Source organism: Manacus candei, unplaced genomic scaffold (assembly GCF_025592945.1).
Source record: "Manacus candei isolate 608988 ecotype Guabito, Panama unplaced genomic scaffold, ASM2559294v1 h1tg000081l, whole genome shotgun sequence".
In the NCBI taxonomy this organism is placed as follows: domain Eukaryota; kingdom Metazoa; phylum Chordata; class Aves; order Passeriformes; family Pipridae; genus Manacus; species Manacus candei.
The window spans coordinates 7,311,127-7,335,206 of record NW_026138129.1 but is presented as its reverse complement, the minus strand read 5'-3'; the positions used below and the strand labels follow the sequence as shown (position 1 = coordinate 7,335,206).

The 24,080-nt window shown below is 40.1% G+C and overlaps 1 protein-coding gene across 5 annotated transcripts in view; it reads right to left on the bottom strand.

The window, feature by feature from the left end:
- The window catches only part of UST (uronyl 2-sulfotransferase), a 219,137-nt gene that overhangs the window by 65,539 nt on the left and 129,518 nt on the right, over nucleotides 1–24,080 (bottom strand). For all 5 annotated transcript variants that reach the window (XM_051811233.1, XM_051811234.1, XM_051811231.1 and 2 more), the window contains exon 8: nucleotides 134–413. In XM_051811233.1, the coding sequence (XP_051667193.1) occupies nucleotides 134–413 (280 nt within the window). The remainder of the gene's footprint in view (nucleotides 1–133; nucleotides 414–24,080) is intronic.

Here is a 24,080-nt window from a genome sequence, read left to right as displayed (position 1 = left end):
TCTTCTGTTCCATTTCAAATCTGCTGTGCATTAATTCAGTCCCTTAAGGAGTTACTTTTAATAATAATTAAAAAAATCTTAAGAAAGCTGGAGGGGTGACCAGAAGATAAAGGATAGTTCTTCCATCCATCACCTTTTATAGATATCCTCTAGCCACTTTTCATCATCTTCTTCCTCGTCATCTATCGGTTCCTCTGTTTCCAGGGGAGAAGGAATGAAGAACTCAGGTCTGGGACGTGGTTTCCTGATATGAGACTTCAGTCCAAACTTGCGCTTTAGCAGGTGGAACTGTTCTTTGACATAGTAATAAAACTCGTATTCATATCTCATGCGTTGGTAGAGGATCTGTATTGCTTCTGGAGAGGGGACGGTTTTTTTCACTGTCACAGTCAGATTGCCAAGTTTCCTATGCTCTGTAAAGAAAGAACAAAAAGTAACATGATGAGTGCTGATTAATGAGACCAGACCTAAACTTTTTTATTAAAACAGTAAGGCATGGCCCTACTGCATTAGTGATACAAATGAGCTCAAGCTGTCTCCTTATAATGAATTTACTTTTAACAAGATGTGAGAAAATATAGCTGTTTGAAGTCAGACTTGAATGTTTAAATACGGTTAGTTCATACATAGCATTTCACATTGTTTGCAGTCACCGAAGATCTTAATCATCAATGGTTATCTGGAAACACAAATTAGGTCATATGAATTATGAGCATAAACATGTAGAGAAACCCACAATCTTGCCTAGCTTTCGAAATTTGATGCATGCCAAGTATATCAAGCACACCACTGAGCTGAACTAATCAATTATTTCCTATGTGGCATATGGTGACCTGTCTCAGTTGTGCTTTGTTATCTAAACAGATATTTATCAACCTGAATCCATCTCAGGCTAGCACTGAAGCATTGCTGGCATCACCACATGACACGTCAAGACTGATTTGTGCCTACTAAATTTCTGATCCTGTTATACCTGTTAATTGAACTAGACTCATCTTCCTGCCATGCCCTGGGACAGGAAGATTTCACTATTTTTTTCATCACCTAACAACTTTTGCTTTGGTAAACTGAAATACAACACCCGTATTGTTGATAAAGAATTTGAGCTCCTAACAAAAGAAATAAATTTCCTCTTTGCCTCCTCTCTCAATAAATTACTCTACCATTGTAGATGAATGTATTTAAACAAGATGTAAAGCAAACTCTCAAGGCAATAATTCTGCTGTTTCTACCAGATGGCAACAGGCTGCCAGAGTATCCTAAGCACTTTGTTTTTCTCCAAGACAGAGATGTAACTGAAAGTCAACTGTGAAGAACAGAAAAAGCTAGAAGTATTGACCTATAGTATCAATATATCTCCTCTATCAACTGCAACTTTCTTTAGGAAAAATGGAAATGATTGTTATAAAAATGAAGTACTAACTTATATAATTAGGCTTCCTGAAAGCTCAGTGCTCCAACCCAGTAAGCCTCAGATGTTACTCTAAGAGAACGTGATGTCCATGGAAATGACTGTAATAGCCTCAGAATACACCTAGGTCCAGACATGGCAAGATGAAAAGGCTTGCATGGAAGTAAGGAGAGACCAGTTAGACATTAGTAAAAAACCTTTTTTTGTGGCAAGGATAGTTAGGTAGTGCAGTAGCACATACATGTTACAAAAGCTGATCTCTGGAGGATTTTAAGAGCAGATTAACCGGTTCTGTCCTAAAGAAAGCCACTTGACTAGGGGACACATTAAGGCCATTTTCTACCACTCTAAACCCAAGAGATTAATTTTAATCTTGTTGGTCCTTATTTCACTTTCTTGCTCTTTGCTACAACAGCAAGGTCTGCATGAGAACTGGGGGTTTTTTTTAGGTGTTTTTTTTTTTTTTTTTTTGGTTGGTTGTTTTTTGTTTGTTTGGGTTGGTTGGGATTTTGTTTATTTGTTTTTTAGGATAATGTCTTGGTTTCTGCTGCTTATTCTTTCCCTAGTATTTATATTTGTGATGCTTCAAATGCCACACAGAAATTCACATGGTTCTACACGACTACATAGATAAACTGTTGCAGTGAAGAAGAGCTGGATTTTAAAATGGAAGTTCTGCAAATTGGAAGTATTCAAAAGGGTCAGGCCACGAAGGATGGCAAAGAAAAAGCTTACAAGGAGTAAGCCGACAACAAAGAACATTTCATGTTTCCAACTGGGTTCCAGTGGCAGCAACTACTCTCACTTCCAAAGGGAGTCCCTGAATCAAAATGTGATTTTACCATAGGCAGAGTTTTACTCACATGGGTAGAACAAATTGAGGTCTTCTCAAGCCCCTGCCACCAAAGCTTAACATACGTTTAACAGCTCTACAGAGAAACTGCATTGATGGCTCCTAGTAGGAAAAGTGAGTTGTTCTTGGGATGCCACAAGCAATATATTTATTCAAGAGAAATAATCAAGAATAACTTCTTAGGGAAGAGAGGAATTTTAAGCAAAGGCAAACTCTTTTATTCCAAGAGGTAATAAAAGATGAGTAGGCCCATCTAGCTAACACAACAGCAAGGATTTTTAGGCAAGAAGTTGGTACAAGATTTTAAATCTTGAAAAGTATAACAGATGGTCAAAGTACAGCAGTGTGAAAATGAACTGCTTTCTTTAAATTTTAAAAGATTAATATTCATATAGCTTAGGGGTATCCACACCTATAAACAAATTTGGTTTTCAATCAATGGACACGCATTTTCCTCTTTCAGAGTAAAGGAATTGGAGAAATACAACTGAGAACATTTTAATAATACTACATAAGACAAGTGCTGCTGGGTTGGACATTCTCACATTCATTGGACTTCATTGCATCATATACATCTGGTGCAGAAAAAAAAGTTATATCTGAAATAGCTATTCTCCCTCTCAGTTTTGCTTACCAACTGCAGCAGAATAATTTGAAATTTAGGAAGAATATGACACAAAGACAGAATATGTTGACTAGCTTAGCCAGTGCAACAGTGTTCTAAATCACAAAAAAATTATTTAAAGCACTAATTCTATTCTGCATTTGTACTTTTAATTCCTTCTCTAAAGGACAAATGGTTTTCATTAGTTGGTAACAATTAAAACATGTGGCTGTGTAATTAAATGGAACTTTCACACCCAACTTTTTAGTTCTTTACACTGAAATCTCTGTCTCTACTTGTATACTGAAGTAAAAACAGCTTAGTAGACGGAGTTCTTTGTTCTTAAATTACAGTCATATACGGTGAAATATGCTCTATGTAACCTGACTGTTTATCAATTTGTTTAGTTTTATTTCGATAGGAGTACAATGATTAAAATATATAAAACCAGAAAACCACAGATGCAATTTTTAACATGCTGTTTAGCTAAGAAAAAGTATAGGGGAAGGATCATGAAATGCTTGCATTTGAAACAGACATTAGCATAGAAAGCACTAACTGTAGTTAGTGAATAGTGTGAAATATTTAGGTGAAAATATTTCGGTGAAAATATTTGTGTTTCCTAAGAGCTTATTCTCTTCTATACCACCTTTACCCATAGACCAGAACAGAGTAACAAATGTCTCATATTTTTAAATTCTCAGTCAAGTTGTCCAAGTTGCCTTCAAGTTGCCACTGATGGGTATGAGATGACCACGCTAGGAAGGCCACTGTACTCAGTCTGTCCTTGGGAGAGAAGGAAACTGTTTCCTTATGATTATTGAGCACTTCAAGACATTCCTTTCTGGTGCTTAGCTCCTGCCAGCTTTGCAGTCTGGTTTTCTTTACAAACTCAGCAGCAAATATACGCTACTAAATATTGCATTTATTAAGCTTAAGCCTTTATATTGCTTGCCAACTTCATTTTTATTTTACGTAAGTTATTTCTGCTACAGAAAACTCCATTTAGCTCACTGGAAAAAGCTCTTTACTTATACAGTCCCTCCAGGACTCTATGTGGGAAAAGCCACTTTCACAGCTCCAGCTCCCTTCGGTGGCTGCTTCTCCCAGGAGAGAGAGGCACTTGTGCTCAGCCCAGGAGCGCTGCCAACAATGACAAGGTGAAAGGACTGTTTTCTTGGAGGGGCAGTCAGTGGGGGCAGGACCGGCCAAAGGCAAAGTACTGGTGGTGTGCCAGGCAGGGAGCAGCCCAGTGCTGCAAGCCAGCACAATACGCTCCTCCTCTGAATTTGCTGTTACAATGGCATAAAGGGGTTTCTGGATGTGTGCAATTCTTCTTTGCTCTACGTGCACACCTATGGCTACAGAAGTATACGTATGACAGACAGAAACACCCGTACTCTGGTAGGCTGCAGGAACAATGTAAATTTTCTGGCTCCTGTTCATTTGCCCTGCAGCATCATGATCAGTAACTGCAGTGCATTAAGAGTTGTGAGGTGTGGGTTGTTGGATGGCTCCAGTTGGGACTGTGCCTGGCTGTAGGCTCAGCCTTTTGATAAAACAAGTGAACTCTACCTTTTTTTTTTTTTGCACTTGAGTTTTATTTAGATTGGTTTCTAAGCTTAAATATCTTAAAAGGCCCTTTAGTACAAATATGAATGAAATCACAGAACTGCCCCTTGAAACCATAAGCACCTCTCCTCGTCATAGAAGAAAAATGGAAAATTAAGTAGATCTGGCTTAAAGCCAAAATACCAATCTGCATATGCTACATAAACCCAGCTGTTCCACCAAAGGATCCTTATTTTATGACCTTTGAGACAGCTAAGCAGATGGAGGGCAACAAACTACACCATTTACTTCTTAGGGTTATTTTTTTAAAACTGTGTTTGCTTAGGCATTCTTTTAAATTACTAAAAAGAATGTACTATCCAGTAATGCAACCTCCCCGTGCAGCCTGCTCATACCTTGAATTAAGACTAAATTGGTATGCAGATAGGGATGAAGAAAATTAAATTTTTTTGGGTAACCAAGGGATGAACATTTACTATTACTTTCCACACACTCACTTTTTTTTTTTTTTTCAAAAAAAGTAAGAAATTGGCATTACTCACTGCAGCAATCCAAACCATAGGGGAAAATGAGTTTTATACTTTGTGGCTCAAAAAACCTTGAATTGCCATATTTAGATAAAATAAACCTAAAGGCATTCTCCACTTCAGAAGAGAATTTCAGCATGACGTGCTCTCCAGTGTCCTGCTGTTTTGGTGGGTGCGATGCAGAGGCTCCTCCTCACTGCTGCTCCTGGATGAAGCCTCGGGAAGCCCAGCACCCTTGGGGATCCAGTGCAGAGAGGTGAGCCTGGCTGGAGGCAGTGCAGGATGGCTGCAGGCCAGCAGAACTGTGGGCTTGCCTGCCTAGTGCTTGCAGAGGAAAAACTCCACGCCGAGCTCTGCTGCTCTTACGGCTGTGTGAACACGATGGCTGTCACAGATAGAGCAAACTCATTTCCTGGAACTACACAGGGAGGCCCTGCATTTCAATCGTATGCAGCTGAGCTACAGCACATACCTACTTCTCCACAGTTTTAAATGGCAATAAATGTATGTCACTGCGGTTAGATGTGACGTACGCATCGGTGAGGACCTCTGCTTGATATGCCTCCCAAACGACCACTGTGGTGCTAAACAGGGCTCTGACGGCTATGCTTGAAATGATCTGCACTCAGAATATCGAACTGCAGCTCAGCAAAAAAATTTTCTGGCACAATTGATCCGCTTTTCAAACTTGAAATTTTTAGCCTGGCTCTTGAAGGATATCTGGGAAAGGACAGTTTGGGGAAAATGGATGAAACACCGATGTGTTGGGCTCGCATGTTGTCTTTCCAAAGGCCACAGGACTGCTTCCACTCAGGAGTCTCAGGCCTGGGGCAGGACTCTGGTTCCATGCTGGAAGAGGGATGGTGTGCTGTAGCTGCACTATGTGATGGAGCACCTTGCATAGGCTCACATTTGCTAAAGGAAAGCAGTGATGGTGGAGAAAACCCAACACAGTCACTGACCAGGCAGACGTATATTAAAAATCAAAGCTGATGGAAAAGTTAAGTAATAATTTGTCCCATAGTATCTACTAACTTTATCTGAAATACTATGAACCCCTATTATTAACCTCTTTACTGCTAGCTTACTCTATTCTGCCATTCCCATCAACAAAATACAGTATAAGTTTTAATAACATGTAGACAAAGATTAGACACTCATGTGCATATTGAGGACAGTTATACTAGGCTCACTAGCAATGCTTACTTTGTTTTACCACTTCATTCTGAATTACTGTGCTGCTTTGCTGACATGGGACAACTCCTAACTCTAGGGCACTAGAACTCTAGCACACTGGCACACAGCAATTTCCTATCTCCTAAAGGTCAGATAGGGATCTCTCTGAAAGGACAGCTCTCCAGAGGTAAAGGAAATACACAGAATTTCACAGATCTGCAATCCTAGGCAAATAGAATGTCCTATTAATTATCAGTCAGGGATCTTGGGAGCAAATACACCAGACTGTAATTAGCACCGACACTGTAAAATTATGTCTTTCTATGACAGAGACTGAAATAGGTGAGACAGATACGCAAATTCTTTCTTACCACTACAATGAATAAAGCAAGCAGAGGGAAGAATAATCTCACTGTTAACCTAATATAATTTATTTATATTAACATTGAAAATGTTCAGGAAGCTCTGATAATGATAACCTGGCAAAGAAAAACGGGGGGATGCCAAAACAGAGATTAGCCAGGAAGAGCTCACAGAGATAATCTGAAAGACATGTAATCAAATAACTACTAATGCTCAAGGATGAAAACATCAAGGAGGCATGGCATAAAATCAGAGCAAGGAAGAAACATAAAGAAGAAAGAAAAAAAAAAGTTAGTGATAAATGATAAATGTAAGAAGTACCATAGGCTAAAAAGGCCTTAAATAACAAAAGAAACATCTTTCTACAGTATGCAAGTAATATATATTTAGAATATATTGCAGAGGTCAACACTACACTGATGTGGCTGTCAACTGAACAATGCAACAGTGATATGCATTCAACAGTGCTCTGATATACCATTTAAGCATTATATCACTATTATGAAACACTTGCCTTACAACACACAGCAATGCAAACATATAACTTTCTCCATACTTTGTAAACAGCTACCACTCTCTGAGTTCTCCTCTCCCCCCAGTAAGTATTTATCATGAAATTTCTAACTCTCCTCCTGGAAACTTCATGGTGTTATGCCTTTGCTCCTACCAGTAACAACATGGATTTCCAGCTGGCATGAGACACCTCAGCCGACCCTCCCATACCACACATTGCCTCTGCTCCCGCCCCCAGCCTGGAAATGTGCTGTATCTCACACAAGATCAGACAACAAATCTCAATGGGATCTTCTAAGAGACTCCTTTATTTGCTGCATTTTTATGTTGCATTCCCAGTTCAGGTAGGTTACCACAGAAGGAAAAGAAAAGCTGAAAAATAACCCACATTGGTAGACTGAACAGGCAGATTCTTATGAAAATGTGGTCAGGTACTTTTATAGCCGTTAAGCAACTTCTAAGTTGAACTAGACAGAGATGGAGGTGCCAAAACCAAAGTCATCTGCAGAGGAAATGCCAGGATTGTCTAGTTTGAATTGCCAAAAGAACTGCTATGGTTTCAGTTCATACACAATTTCTAATGTATCTTTAATAGCTGTTTAAGTGTTATTGAATGAATCCAGTCAAATTTGGATCTGACAAAACCACAGTTTAAAAATAGGTTCTTACAGATTGCTTGTGAACAGTGTTGCATAGTAGGTTATGCAGATAATAAATAGCATTATAACTTTTTTGCAGAGAGAAGAGTGAGTTGCAGTGACCGAGACAAATTTCAGCAATGCTTATGAGCAAAGAAAGCTTCACCACAGCTATGTCATGCAGAAAACCTGCAGAGATACAGCCCAGGACTTGAGAATCTAGAGTAGGCATATTGCCTTTGTGCTTCGAGTCACAGTAGGCTGCTATCTGTGATTTTTGTCCACAAAAAGGAAGCGATGGAAGAGACACGCTGTGCAAGTTAAGATGTCCAAGAGGGATGGAGAGAGGTAGAGGTATCTTTACTTCCATATATAGTATTGGTGAGTGAAACACTGGCATATAGCATCCAGTTTTGTAACCACATCCTAAATCAGACAGAGTACGAAAACAGCCTCAGAATGAATAGTGGGGTTGAAAGGGACACTTTGGAGAAAGATGATAAATTCGTTCTGGTCAGCTTACCAAAAAAAGGAGATTGAGAGGTGATTTGTTTACAGCATCTGCATATTTTCATGGTGAGAAAACTATGGGTAAAGAAGGGTTGGAAGCAGAAACCAGACAAATGTGGACTGGAAGTAAGGCACAGTTTTTTTAAAGTGGTGAAGGTGATTATTTCTAGAACGAAACAAAAATAGTTGATTTGCTATCACTTGATATTTTTGCATCAATGCTGGACAACTTAATGAACTCCAGATACTGGTCTCTATGTAGAAGAGAGACTGTGTGGCCTGCAGCACACAAGAAGCCAAGTTGAATGACCCAATGATCCATTTAAGTCTTTCACAGATGGATGTTGCAAATGTCTTGCTTGTGTCAGCTTCCAAGTCAGGAGCACCACATAGACTTTGTCACTGCCTTTGAGATACCTTAGATACCAATTTCACTTTTGGAAGACGTTTGAACACCTTATTTGCTACTGTTTCCAGTTGTTGACTGCCTAAACCTAGTGGTCACTACACTGTAGTGTCAGGACTCGCAGGAATGGGAAGTAATCCTACATTTTAATTTAAAAGAAGATGTTTGAGAACATGGCCTTAAAAATTATTAATTCTAAGTGTGGCCTCTTCCTGTCTTCCTAGAGCATACCTATGACTGCTTATTTCGTTATATAAAAATAACTACTGAAATGAAAAATGAAAGCAAAAATATTAACTAGGGCTAAAGTAATGGCCAATAATAAAATTTATGCACTGCCAAGGTAAAACCACAACTGATAGGATATACAGACCTGGGAAGATGCATGTTGCTGTACAAAAGCTGATATTAAAATGAAGAAAAAAAAAGGTGCTATCAGTTATTTTCTCCCTTGAGAGAAAGTTGCCAGTTCTAAGATTTTCTCCCAACTACATCTGCACACAGACAACTGGAAGCCCCCAAACGGTTTTATTTCTTATTATTGCAAGTTACAGGCAGTCAAGAGAAAATTGTCTCTTTTGCCCTTAGGTTCTTCTGTGTATAATGAGCGACTGAAAGCAGCCAGGGGCTGAGGCACTGCTGAAAAAGGAAGAATGCTACCAGAGCAGAAACAACACACTGTTCCTTTCAAGTTCACCCCCTCCTGGCCCACAGCCTGACTGCCTTGGCCAGCTGCCAGGAGATCGGGACAAAGGCTTCCTCCTCTGGCCAAAACTGAGGAAAAGGGTCCGTTGTTTAACACAGGCAGACTTGTTTCAGCAAGAGAAAAAAATAAAAAAAAGGGGAATTATATTAACTGGAAGTCCTGGGAGAGGAGAGTAATCTCATAGTGTAGCTAATGCAATTCTCACCCCGTGCTTTTCCTGGAGAGGCAACGTCTTGATTCTCTACTGTTCAGGCTAGAAGGCAAAGTATAATGTCTCCACAGCACTAAGCTCTAAGGCTGCCAGAGTCTTCACGTCCACCGAGGTCACTATGAACCAGAAACAAGAATGCATCTCTCCTCCTTCCAGGAAGCTCCAGGCAACCGACTCTGCTCTCCATGCCTGCACTAATAAGCTCATGTGAAGGGTGAGCATCCTCACTCACAAAAACCCGGAAATTTCTATGTACCTCTCCAAGGGTCTAACAGATAGGTAAGCCAAACATACAGCTATCTCAGGACTTCACGGTGTCCAAGGCTCCTGCTGGATTTGCACAAGGTCATTCAACCCAAGTCAAGGTGAATTCACACTTGGCTTTTCACTGCCTCTGTAACAGAGCCTGCAGCCCTAGTCTGCATTGAGGAACCTGGGACACCTGGGATTCATTACAATTTGAGGGGTTGTGCCTCTCCTGGATATCTCTGAGGCAGATGCTGTTGCAGAGGTTACAGAGATACAGCGGCTCTTCACACTAGCCTCACAGGATGTTTTTTTTGGTGCTTAGAAGCTGTTCAAACATCATTAAGATTTACACATGCATGTACTTGCTCTATATTCCAAGTAATACATTTTCCTCCTGAAGGAGGGGGGAAATAGCATTTCTGACATGCTTAAGAGACTAAGATCTTTGAAGATGAAGGCATCCCTATGTATCCCATGCATCTGTACCAGCCAGGAGCAAAGAAAGCTGCCCCCATAATACCTCTCACCTGTCTTCAGTGACTGACATGATCAGCTCCAGCACACTGACCATTTTTGCTTGTGCATCTGCAGGAAGAATAATCCACAGAGGAACCAGAGCTTGCTCAATGATCTTTTTAAATTAAACTCGCATTTAACATTACTGTGCTGACAGGGAAGAGTTACATGGGCACATTGTTCTGCTATCTATCACCTTGTTTACAGGAAGTATATTCTCAGTAGCCTTAACCATTGTTTTTAAAGGACTTAGCTGAGTGAGTGAGTGTGAAAGCACACATGAATTGTAATGAGAGACTTAGAGGGTATGAAAAGCCACTGCTCCTGCACTTAATCCTGCAAAATGATCTATGTCTGCAATGTTTCAATCAGTAATTTCATGCCAGTGTTAGAGAGACTGGTCAGTATCAAAGTTTCCAGGATATTCTGCACATTAGTTTAATGACAATACTAGACTTGACATAAGGACTACTGTGTTGAAGGTTATACTGCACAAAACTTTCCCTTGTGATTAACAAAACAGGAAATAAAATGACCTGCTATCTTCTTCCATTTCAGTATTTATGGGCACATATAAACATTAACACCTCTGAATGAGGACAAAATGAGACAGAAACAAGGAAGGATGTGACAACAATTAGGAAAAGTTCTTGAAGATAAATCAGTTTTGGGAGGGAGTGAGGTTACTAAAAGGAACACTAAACCTGCAACAAACTAGGCTCTTTTTTTTTTTCTATATTGCAGTTTTCAGGAGTGGTGGAATAAAGGTGCTGAGTATTACCCACAAGACATGCAATGCTAGAAGTTGTATCAAGATAAAGAGGGAAACTCTGTCGAGGTGTGTTGACCCTAGTCAGCAGTCAAGCACCCATGCGGCCTCTTGCTCCCTTCCCTTGCCCCACAATGGGAGGAGAGAGAGAACAGGAAGAACAAAAGGAAGAAAATTTATGGGTAGAGATAAGTACAGTTTCAAGCGGGGGGTTGGTGGGGTAAGTGATGCAAGTGACATCTCTCACCACATCCTCCAGTCAGTGTCTGAGCAATGGCCACCCTGGAGGCCAAAGACCCCGCTCTTCTTCCTCCACCTCTGCTTTTATAGATTGCTGACCATGACATTATATGTTATGAGCTGTATCCCCTCCCAACTTCTTGCCCATCCCCAGCCTACTGATTGAGAGGCAGAGTGAGAAGCAGAGAAGGTATCAATGCTGTGTGAGCTCTATAAAGAAAGTTATCTGATAATGTAACACAGAAAATACCATTCAGAACAAAAAGTTAAAATTTCAGTGCCCAGTTTCAACAGCTATTTCTCAAAACAATGAATCTGATTCTGAATCTACAAAATCCTACTCAATTTCCTAAGCTTATTAGAAAAATAATTTTTTAAATCAAACCAGAATATTTTATTGAAGTTCTGTGGAAAATATGATGAAAAAGTTATCTCAGAAAATGGTACACCCAGGGTTTCCATAGTAAGAAAAGACAATGGAAAAATAAACAATCAAGCCAGCTTTATAAAGGCCTGTCCAAAAAACCAAAGAACACCATTGGGAGGCTTGGTGTACATTTATGTAGAAGGGACACTGACCATGTTGGATATGTGTATGCCCTAAAGCGTATGTGCATGACCCGGGCTCAGCGCTCAGTGGGTGGCCAATGCACACAATCAGGTTTTGTCTTAGAATCAAAGAATCATTAAGGTTAGAAAAGACTTCCAAGATCATTGAGTCCAACCTTTGACTGAACACCACCATGTGAACTAAACCATAGCATGCAGTGTCATGTCCAGTCTTCTCCTGAACACTTCCAGGGATGGTGACTCGATCACTTCCCTGGGAAGTTCATTCCAATGCTTAAGTACCCTTTCAGTGAAGAAATTCTTCCTGATGTCCCACCTGAACTTCCCCTAACACAGCTTGAGGCCATTTCATCTTGTCCTGTTGCTAGTTGCCTGGGAAACGACGCTGACCCCTACCTCTCTACAGTCTCCTTTCACATAACTGTAGAGAGCGATAATGTCTCCCCTGAGCCTCCTTTACTCCACACTAAACAAGCCCAGCTCTCTCAGCTGCTCCTCATAGGACTTACCCTCTAGACCCTTCACCAGCTCCACTGTCGTTCTCTGGAGATGTTCCAGCACCTCAATGTCTTTCTTGTAGTAAGGGACCCAAAACTGAACACAGGATTTGAGGTGTGACCTCACCAGTGCAGAGTACAGGAAGGGGACAATCACTGCCCTGGTCCTCCCTAGTCCTGTTGGCCATGCTATTTCCACACGCAGGCCACACACAGAGAGGCCAGGATGCCACTGGCTTTCTTGGCCACCTGGGCCACTGCTGGCTCATGTTCAGCCACTGTTGAACAGCACCCTCAGGTCCTTTTCTACTGGATCACTTTTCACACAAAAATCTGTTGCGGAGGTTGTCCACTGCAAACGAGTATGCAGCTCCAGGAGCATGGAGCATTGAGGGAGGAATGGGACATCTGGTCTAGCCAGCCAGATCAGTCAAATCAACCCTGGCAATCAATGGGGTGACAGGTGTCACAGCCAGATTACCCTCACATCCAGTCTTAGTGCTGAGTATATGGGTCCCAGAACCCAATTCAGTGTCTAGAAGGAGGTCAAGTTCTCCTGAAAACCTACAGGTACTGGGAATATGAAACTGTGACTCTGAGCTCTTTAAAAACACATTCCTCACAGGCTACTCTAGTATGTCCTGTGACTATGGTCATCAGATTCTAAATAAACACAGTAACTTGGGCACATCAATATCAGCTGAAACTTCATCCATCTGCTTGCCACAGTGGCTGACAGCATTTCTGGCACATTCCCAGAGCATTTAATTTTATTAAGTACATTTACTGAAGAAATGAAAATCACTAAACTGAGTAAACTATAGAGTCCTCATAAATATAACTACCCCCCCCCCCCATTTTGTTTGAATAACAGCAGGAAATGAAAAACTGCATGGCTAAAGGAAGCGAAGGAACTATTTATGTAGCATGGGAAAAATTAAACTGAGATTCAACACTTTAAAGTGGGTGACATCTGTTTATCAAAATACTTTTGTTGTATCTCTTCTGCTTTTTATTCTTTTTCCTGCTAAGACTCAGCAACAGGGATGCAGTGCTAGATTTGTCCTTTGATTTTAGTGGCAATTTGTGCAAGTTCTGCCACTATTGCAAAATCAAAATATTGGTCTGGCATTGCCAATAGCTAATAAAATATACTAATGTATCATGTACCATCTTCTCACTACATTACTCACACGTGTATATAATATGAAAAGATGTGTGGGACTGGGAGTTTTTCCCTTTCTGCACATGAGATACAAAGCGGCTATGCACTAACTTTTTATTTCTGTTAAAATAAAACCTGTTGAACAAGTGGGATGTACACCAAGATGTGGTCTGGAAGGATAAAAGAAGCAGTCTATGAACTGAACTGCTGAATTAAGCAGGAACTCAAACCATTGATTTCTACAACTAGCTTGCAAAAACATGCACCAAGGATAATAATTTTCAGTGATTCAAAGCAGAACCTTTGGCTAAGTGGTAAGTCTGCCCTTAAAATAGGCTAAATAAGATGTTCTCCAACTACACAAAGTACTGGGGCCTGCCAGGGACCCCATACTGTATTCCACCAGCACCAGAAGGCAGTGCCAAGTAAATTCTGAAATTTAATATACAGGCAAATGTGATTTGCAGTTTCACTGCTTTCTGTCAGTAAAAGTGGGAACTAAGGTCATCAACTTTGCTCCTGGAATCACTGCAGAAAAAAATATGGGAGTGCTAAAAAAACCCCAAATGAACCCCACAAGAACACCCCAAACAATTCCACCAAAAGCTTTACTCAAATAGCACTCGATGCACAGATCTATCTATTGGATAGACAAGGAAAGCAGTAAGAAGGCATGATATAAACTTTGGTTTTATATGCATTCTTCATCCTTGCTCCTACAAGCACTACTGCATGTCAACTTCTTGCCAACATCCATCTCTACCCTACTGTGTACCAGTATACAGCATGAGTGAGGAGTATCCCTGCTGCTGAACTCTAGACAACTACTCAGGGCACCAAGCAATCCCCAGAGAGATAAACAGCCATTTACTTTTCTTCACTGATCATGTAGAGAGTTCAGTTTCCACAGTACATAATTTAAGCACTAATACTAAATAATGTTAATACCCGGTGAAGTAAATCAGGTTTGTCAGTTGTCTGAAGACCCTTCAAAGATCAGCCACAGCTACTGTGAAACTGGCAGAGCACTTGCAGGAACAGTGGAGAGCAGAAGAAAACTTAAAAAATAAAAATAAGACTTCAATATCCAGAAAATATTTGATGACATTTAGGTTAAAACAGAGTTTTTTGTGAATATTTTCACTCAATGTTCTAAATAAAATTGCTTTGGATATGCTCTCATTCCTGTCATATCCAATTTTCACTAGCTTTTAGAAGATGTATATTATATATCAGTCACCCATTAATTGCCCAATCTCATTTTATGTAACAGAAAAAGTATGTGTTCTTGCCCAAGCAGTAAACCTCCAAACTTACTAACATCCTAAAAGCCCCAAGAACACAGCTCTGCAAAGCACTGGGGGCTCTGGCCAGACTGCACACTTGTACTCCCTGCAAGGCAGGCATGCACCAGCTACTCCACTGGAGTAATGTCCATGTGTTCTCTGTCCCTGTCTTCCCTCAACACAGGCTCAACACAACCAGCCACTAGGTTCTCCTAGTAACTTGTGCTGCACTTCTTTCTAGTGAGAAACAAGTGAAAACTGAAAGAACCTGCCCCTTCTGTTCTCTTTTCTTGCTAGATCCAGCAGAGCTCTTTATCCATCTCCCTTTACCCCTTCCACTTCACAAAAAGCAAGAAATCAAGTAACGTAGCTGTTGGTTTGGAAATTAATTGAAGCAGTCAAGGAGCAGAAGGAGCAGAGACAAGACAAGCCCACAGTCTTTGTTCTAAGCCCTACATTTGTATACACAAAAGATGTAATACTCATAATAACTTACCAGGTATATGTGTACCCCAAGTACAACAATTAATCACACAGCAACACAACTTCATAACCCTTCAAAAATCAGCTGAAAGAAATACTATGGAAGAAGAAAGATCACTACAATTACCTCATTTAAGGTTTTCATTATAGAAAAAGTATTAGATAGAATCATATTGCAAAAGGCACAAGAATAGGCTATATTGTTTTATCATTAATCTGTCAGAACACAAGAAATTAGGTTTCTTCCTACGGTGGATGCACAGAGCTGATTAACCCCATAGCTACACGGAAGCCAGATCAGAAAAAAAAACCACGGGGAAGGCAAACTGATTGTGAAGTCTCTCTTCAATTCTCAAGTATTTCAGGGCCTGAGAACAGAGCAGGAGTGCTTGCGTGGGCAGACAACAGATGCTCCTCTGGACTTTCAGCAAACAGCAGAGCAGGGAGGGATGGGTAAATGCTGCTATTTCTTTGCTGTTTTAACTTATGCAATTGGAGGAAAATAACAATTTAAGACACTGCCCCCTGGATAGCTTTTCTATTTCTCACGAGTCTCCAATTATTATATTTTTCTCTCTCTTCAATACCCTCATTTCCCTTGAGTATGCATTCATCATCAACTTGCATTCCCTAGAAATCCTCCCACTAGCTATCTGGAAAGAAACTCACGCTAGAGGGCATAACACTCTTCTAACATGTAGATGCCTTTAAAACCACAAGTCATCTTCAGAAACCAAATTGCACAGAGGTGCATAAAGAATTTTTCGCAAGACCTATTTTGGAGACAAGTGAACTCAGCCAACTCACAAACATCAGCAGTAATTTCAATTCAGCAAGCACAACTGGCATTCGCAAAACCTTCACCCAAACCACACACCTCTTTGCACGTGCATTTTTTTAAAAAATATTTTTTTCTTGGTCTGTTTTTGTGCTCACATTTTGCCCTCAGCCAATATGATAAAAATGTTTTCTGGGTGAGCCCTGGAGAACTGAGCAGACCAAACACTAATTCTCATATGGAATTTATTTAGAGGGGGAGTAAAATCCCTAAAGTTGAGTAGTTATGTTATTTTGAACTGGTTTTATATTTTATGCGTACATAGTGGAGCTGGAATTTCAGGGCTGGCTTTTGTTTGCATTCATCATGAAACATTTGTTATATGAGCTGCTGCTACTGCTACCAAAACAGCTGCTGCTCACTGCTAGAAAACCAGAAGCAAACTCAACACTTTCTTTCTTCCCCTGCTAAGTCTAGCTGGCAAATGAGGCCTGGTGCGTCTACAGAAAATTACCTTTCTTTGGTTTTGCTGTCATCCTTGCCACCTTTTGCCTACCCCGAACACAAACTTGAAAGAGCATGGACAAATCAGAAAAAGAGCAGATACGTTCTAACGCTCCTTAATCACCTACAATTAAATGCAAATCAGAACTACAGCTGTGTGAACTCCTTGCTTTGCAGCTAGGGCAGCACCTCAAATGTGAATGTCTTTCCTTCAGCTGCTCTTAAGATTCAGCGAGGATTTAGCCTTTCTGTCCTGCATCATCATTTTCCACCATCTGGAAAAACTGAACCATGACTTGATCTAGCTTTGTATAAAAATTTCTTCTGTAGGAGACTGCTTTCCTGTGCAGAAAAAAATACCCACCCATCTGACAATCTGTGAACTTTCCTACCAACCAGCACAAAGATCAGGACCCAGAGCATCTGCAGACAGCAGTCTTGAGTGCCGAGGGCAGACCTTCTCAATTGCACATAAGCTGAATTTTAATGCTTTGCTTTGTTACGATTACTAAACCACTTCAGTGTTGTTCTTGTTGCTTCCTGGTAATATCATATTGACAGTGACCTCTATCACCTCAGCCTCATCTTTTTAACAGAGTATTTATCCCAGGCTGAAGCGCAGTCCCTGTAAGACTTCCCTGCTTATTTAAAGTAAGCAGACACTACTGAACAATGAATGCCTACCTCTTTCACCAATTTTATCCTGCAGGAGAACATTCTCCTATCATGACAACCCGTTTTCTTGAAGAGCTTTTGGACAGAGATCTTATTGAAAATCACACCATCTCATAACCCTATGCTTGTTGAGTCCTCCAAGGAAGTAGTTGACTTGTGATGCTCTACAAATGCCATATTGACTTTTCCCAACTGTCTATTAGTCCCATTCTTTATTATAATTCCTACCACTACATAAATTTGATTCTTGCATCTGTTGCTATCCAGGTGCCCATTGCAGCCCCTTAAAAGCTTGGAATTCATTTTAACTACCTCCTGTTCTTCCAAAATAGCTGCTGATTGAATGACAGGACACACCACAGAGTTGGTAATTTCAGTTTCAAAGAGATTCCTAGTGAATACTTCTGACAGCAGCACTCATGACACTGACACGGCGTAAAGATGGCCGAAGAGGAAAAAATGCCACACCATAACAACAAATCTATGACCTGTATTATAGATGACATCTGGAAGTAATTGAGAAGTTATTCAGATGGAGTCCAAACAGTACAACTAAAAAGATGAGATTTATAAAGTGCAGTAACAATTGTGCAAATGTTGGAGATAGAAAAAGCATCCCAACCAGAAATAAGAGGCTAATAAAAGAACACAACGGGAATGTAGTTTGGAAGACGGGAAGGAGATAGGGGAGATGAGCCTAGAGGAGCAGAGAGGAGGACACTCTTTCATACTGCATTTGAAAATTTGTGATTCTACTCCAAGAACAGAGAAAAAGAATAAAAAAGGAATTTTCACAGCTATATTTAGTAAAACCCTCTTCTCTTGCTATAGCTTCTTGGAGAACAAGTTTTCAAGAGGGATAGATCAAAAAGGCTGGGAATTTGCAACGAGAAAAGGAAGTAGGGAACATAGTTCCAAGAAAGACTCTTGGAAGAGCAAGGTGTCAGCTCTCTAGCATCATAAACTGCCTCCAGGGCAGGTAAAGCAAAGGGACTCAGAGAAAGGAGCACAGTCATGGTGTGAAGGTATGCTCAAGTGAGCTGATTATCCCCTCAGGAATGAAGTCTGGGAGACATATCAAAAGGACTCCTAAGTAGCAGCTCAGAGCTACACTGCTAATATATGTACTTCATTTTAATTCTTACAACTTTGTCCTCAAGGGACAACCCTTGAACTTTTATGAAATTGCTTCTACTAATTCTTTCCCTCCTTTTCTAATAGTAGTAAGTGTTCTTAAGATGATTTAGAGCACAATACGCTGTGTCCTTTGGGAGTAACTGGTTCCTCTACAGGCCCTTGGGGATGTCTCTTCCCTGAGAGTGCCTCCCTGCCACTTCTCCCAGCTACCCACCCTCTCACTCTCCCTGACTCTTGTGGGCCACCTAGCCCTGATGTGGCTGAAAAAAACCTTTTGATGTTAGCTTTAATGCCTTTAGCAAGTTGTATGCTGGAAAATGCCTTACTATAATTTCAAATCTAACTTGTCAGAATTTATGCTCTTTCATGTTTTCCTCATTTTAATTATTACATCATTTTAATTACGGTAGCAGCTAATTTGTATCACTGTAAAAACTTGATTTTAAATTGTAATGTTTATGTGAAAACCCAAGTAATTCCTTAGGAAAGGCTGCTTGCCTCTACTGTACATAAATTACACATAAAAGTACTTTTACAATTAAATTTCTTTTCTGTAGTTACTTTAGTATTTTTCAAAACATTTCTGAGCCGTCAAAGATACTGGCTCACGGTACTCACACTGTTCTTGCAAAATGCCTTGGGGATAAGGATAATCAATTTAACCTGTAATTGATACAATGATTTAGTTTGAGGGAAAAGTACAATAGCCTTATTTGAAGACTGAAAATATGATTATGCTCCTAAAAGCAAGGCGAATAGGACATTAGGATTTTATTTAGTAAGTTAGTCAAGAAGGAATGAACTGTCATTGCAAGATTTAACTGTCATTAAAATGTTTGTGGTATTTTGTCATCAGTGACCCTAGATTATTTAAGAGATATCATTAATGCTGTATCCGAATGCAGCTTTCCCTCTGTGCTGGAGCTTTAACGAAGCTGGTTGCCCACGGGTTTTTCATTTTGTGATATTAAGAACAGGAAACATTTAAAAGGTGCATCAGGGAATCATCCTCAGATAAGTAGCAGGAGCCCACTTATAAACCATAACATCTTTAGTGACTGATATGTTCATTAGATAAACATGACAATTGCTTGGAAAATACCACCACCAAGCCTTCAAAATGATCTGATGCACACAAAAATCTTGATATGTGGGATGTAAGGGTTTGACTGACTAGTCCCTTGGGATTTAGACCACAAATAAGTTTTGTTTTTACTGTAAAACAGTATGAAATCCAATCCTTGTGGGTATAATACAAAACCAGACAGTCCATCAATAGATCTGATGAAAGGAAATTGAATGCAAGCAACATGAATAGGTGGGATGAAATGCAAAATCTACAGGCTGAAGTCTTGGAATTGCAGGAAAAGATGAAGATGATGCATTAGGTGGTCTCAGTCTTCATAATACTACAGATATAAATGCATTATACAGAAAAATTTAGAGAAGGGAAGTTCTGTTCATGATAGAGGTTCAGAGGAGCATGCAAAGAAGTAAAATGTGCTTGGCTTCAGGAAAAGACCTTGCCATTTGACAGGAAAGAGGAATACAAAACAGGTGGTGGAAAGGAATAGGAAAAAGATAGGAGACTGCAGAGCACAAGCTCTGTATACACATCTATTATAGCTCAAAGAAGGGAAAGAATAAGTAATTCTACAAAAAAACCCCAACTCAGCCTATCTCTACAATCCACTGTAGTTTGTCAGAGCCAGCCTATGAGCTCATGTGTCCAGAAACTTTAGTAGAAGAGGAACATTTGATCCACGTTTTTCAAAAAATTATTTAAGGGAACATGGCCTTCACTTTCCACTACAACTCATTCTGAGCAGAGCCTTTACAAATTCAACTCCCATGAAAATCCTAGCCTAAAATAAGGATTTAAAAATCAATATTGTAACTAGCAAGCAGAGAAACAATATCCTTCTTTGCCATATTCAGTGGTGAGACCTGGAAGGCAGCCAACCTCCTCGAATGCCAGAAGTGCTGGGCAGGGGCACTGTGGATCAACAGTGGCCTCATTCCTCATTCCTCCAGTTCATGAACTATGCCCATGATCCCGTCCTGCCAATTTGAAATATGTAAATTTCTCAACTGATCTAAGTGATTATTGTTGTTGCTGCTGCTGTACTTACAAAGTCAACCACTCCTCTTGACTCTAGGAGAAAGAAGATCCATAGCAATGCACTTGGCAGATGGGCACGTAAATTGCACTTCCCTGCACTGTAAGCTCAGGGAGTAGATTTACCCAAACTGAGTGTGAAGGTCATGCTGGGCTGTCAGTTACCTCACTTTTCATCTCAAAAGGCCATTCATTTTGGGCCACAAGACGTATTTAAAGGCAACTGTTCTGCTGTGTAACCACGCACATATGAGCTAACTTGTATCTAACAAGTGCACACTAAGAAGGAGGAGTAAATAGAATGGATTTGAGCCTGCATGTATGCAAGCTCCATGTGGGCTTGGAAAGCCACACCAAATTCTCTTGCCACCCTTTATTCTGATCATATTTTAGCAATGAGGCTGATACTATCTTGGATAAATCTTTTGGTGCCACAGTTATGGTTTTCATGCCACACACACATGGTCTGGAGTGGCTTCACCTTCCTCAGCAGAACAAGAACCACAGCTGTTATAAGCTGTCAATCTTTGCTGCAGAACTTGCCACAGAGAAGTTTACTTTCTGAGACAAATCTTCCAAAAGACCTAGTGGATCTTATGAAAAACAGAGAACGTCCAGAAGTGCTCAAATCCTTCCAAGAGGTCCTATTCTAAAAACTGTTTATTCACCGTGAGGGTTGAAACCTCTGAAAGACAGGAAACAACGTATTTTCCTTTTATGGAACTGGAAAAAGAAAGGATACTTCCACTGACTATACTTATCACTGATTGGGGTATCCACCAACTTCAGGGCCTCCTGGACCAGGCAGTCTGGTTTTGTCCCTGCTTTCCAAACCTTGTATTCTCATGGCTGCAGAGCTAGATAAGGCATCTACAGCTTTTGATACTACCTTCAACTTTATAAAACAAATCAAGGAGCAGATTAGCTATACAGAATGTCCTTGATGCTATCGACCTAATTGGGAACAAACGTTCTTGGGTATATGCACTGTGACTCTTCCTCTTTCCCTGCCTGTCTTGCACACAGAGAATGGGGAGTTACTTTTACAATAAACAAACGTACAATTAAACACTCTTCCTAGATCTTAAACTGCCTGTTTTAGCACACGCATTGTTTTATAGCATTCTTCTATGCAACTTTGAAAGTTCAGATTTCAGAGGGAGAAGAAAAGAACAGCTTGTTCATGTTTTCTATTTTCAGAACAGGATGTTGGGTGATAAAGAAGAAAATGCCATCAAGGCGGAATGTAAATCCCCATTAGCACCGGCACAACGCTCGAGTGCCCTGGAAGCGCTGAACAAGTGGGCAGATCACACCACCTGCTGGTCAAAACTTCTCAGGTCGCACATTCATCGTGCTTTACATCATGGATGGCAATGTGCTGTGGAAGTGTTACACAGATAGTTACTTCCCAAGTCCAACCTCATGTTTTACCTCCACGTGAAATTTAGAACTTTTCTCTTCTGTAGAAAATTTTTATAGTCAGTAATCCCTCTTCAGAGTATTATTTAGGGAAAACACAAGGCTGTTTTAGAGTGTGAGGCAAAAGAAAAGACAGTGTGTTTGGAGTCTCCGAAGTTTTTGAACATTTGAATGTGTTCAAAGTTTTCCTGAATTCTGTTTGAAGAAAGTAGCAGATGCAAAGAAGTGATGCAAAAAAACCCCCCAAACCCCAAACCCCTCAGCATTTAAATTGAAACTAATCCAAAATGATTTTATTCTCACATCGAGTGCAGGTCCTTGTAGGAGAGAGAAGGGTTGTGCACTTTTGCACAAGAGTTGAGCCACTGTATGTAATGTTTCCACATACCAATCCCAACCCCCTCTCCATAAAATACAGCTCACAAGAAGCCAGTAGATTAAGAAGCCTCAGAACATTTGTCCTAATTTCTTATTTCCTTTCATTTTGTGCTGAACAAAGGTAGAATATAAGATGATCACTATTTAAAGACATTCCACAAAAAGCACTGCCTCCTTCCATCAGATTTCTATGATAATTTCTTACTCAGAGTTTCTGCTCTTGGAGGTTGTGCCTGCAAAGACACCCACTGCAGTTCCTCAGAGGGAAAAAACCCTTGGTTCCTGAACATTTCCAAATGCAGAGCATCCACACGTTGTCAGTGCAGCCCAAGAGCAGAGTGGTAGAACAGTTGCTACAAGAATTTAGTACTAAAGGTATCAATCATATTGTGGGGAGTCTCGCTAACAAAGTGATGTCCTGGAAGACGGTGTAAGAAAGAAAAGCCGCTCTCAGCTTTCTCCAACTTGTAAAGAGTTTTATTTTCACAAGGAGTGGGAAAATGCTCTTCTTCACTTCCAGCACAGGAACCATCTGAAGGCATATCCCCCTTCAGTGCTGACCTAGCACAGGAGTGATCTTCAGCACAGTGTAAAGACTGCTGAGGCTGATGCAACCCTTTTCCTAACTCCATTAAAAAAGGTCCTGCCTCACAGGACCTTAGCCTTACAATAAAGACAAATGCCACCATCTCTCTCCTTACTGGGTTTAAAGAGAAGGGGAAGTTTATCAATACAAAATGTCAACACTGTGCCACTAGCATTCATGAAGAGAATGGTTTTTAAAAATAAGCAGGTTTATATCACCTGGGATACTATTACTACTACAGTTTAAAACATTCCCTGTAAATGTGATTCTTCCAAGAATCAGATTTTCATTGCATTTTTAAAAACCTCCCATTTTAGTTAACCTGAACAATATATTTTCTTTCAGCTGACAGCGTGAGTTATTTCTTTGCACTCAATAAAATTCACTGTTTGAAAAGATTAAGTCAGTCTTTTTGCTGTAGAGTCTTTTTGCCTTCTCCACGCAAAATGCAACTTTCAGGAAAAAAAGATTTATATTTTTTTCTGGTTCTGGGAAGAAGTATTTTTATAGGGCTTCTAGTACCAAAGAAAATTTATGAACTCCAGTAGAGAGGTGAGAGGATATGGCTTATTTCTGAGGTGATAAAAAACCATTTTATTGCCTATTCTTTTACATTAGGTGCTATTAACTTTTACCCCATGCCACAGAAGTTGACAAGGTAAAGTAAATTCTGTTTTGCTGAGTATAGTGCACATTTTCTGCCTCTTAAAAACACAAAGATATGAAACACATATGTGCCCATTTCAAAATAAACTGAGTAAGTATTCTCTGCATTCTGCCTACCAGTCAGTAGCTCATTACCAAAAGTGAGTTATAGTGACTATAGAAAGCAAAAAAGAATGGGACTGATCAACCTTTTTTTTCCTTCAGTTGTGCTCCTGAGAGTGAGGAGAGGTTTTACATGTGAAGTTTTGTTATAAGTATTTCAGGCCTCTCAAAAAGTTAAGGAATACTTCTAAATTTTGAAGTAAATATAATCCAAGGCTCTACAATTAGATCCTATCTGCTTCAGTGCTGGGAAGCAAAGACAGAATTTTCAGCATATTTCACTGTGTTAGCAAAGAAAGCTATTAAACACAGCAATATGTTTTTTTTTCTTCATTTATTCTACCCATCTATTGATCCATCTATCTATTCTACAATCCATCTGCTGCCCCCATCCATGCCCTTTTGATCAAAGGCCAATTGGTCAAAGGCAGTTCTGGCTGTCAAGGCA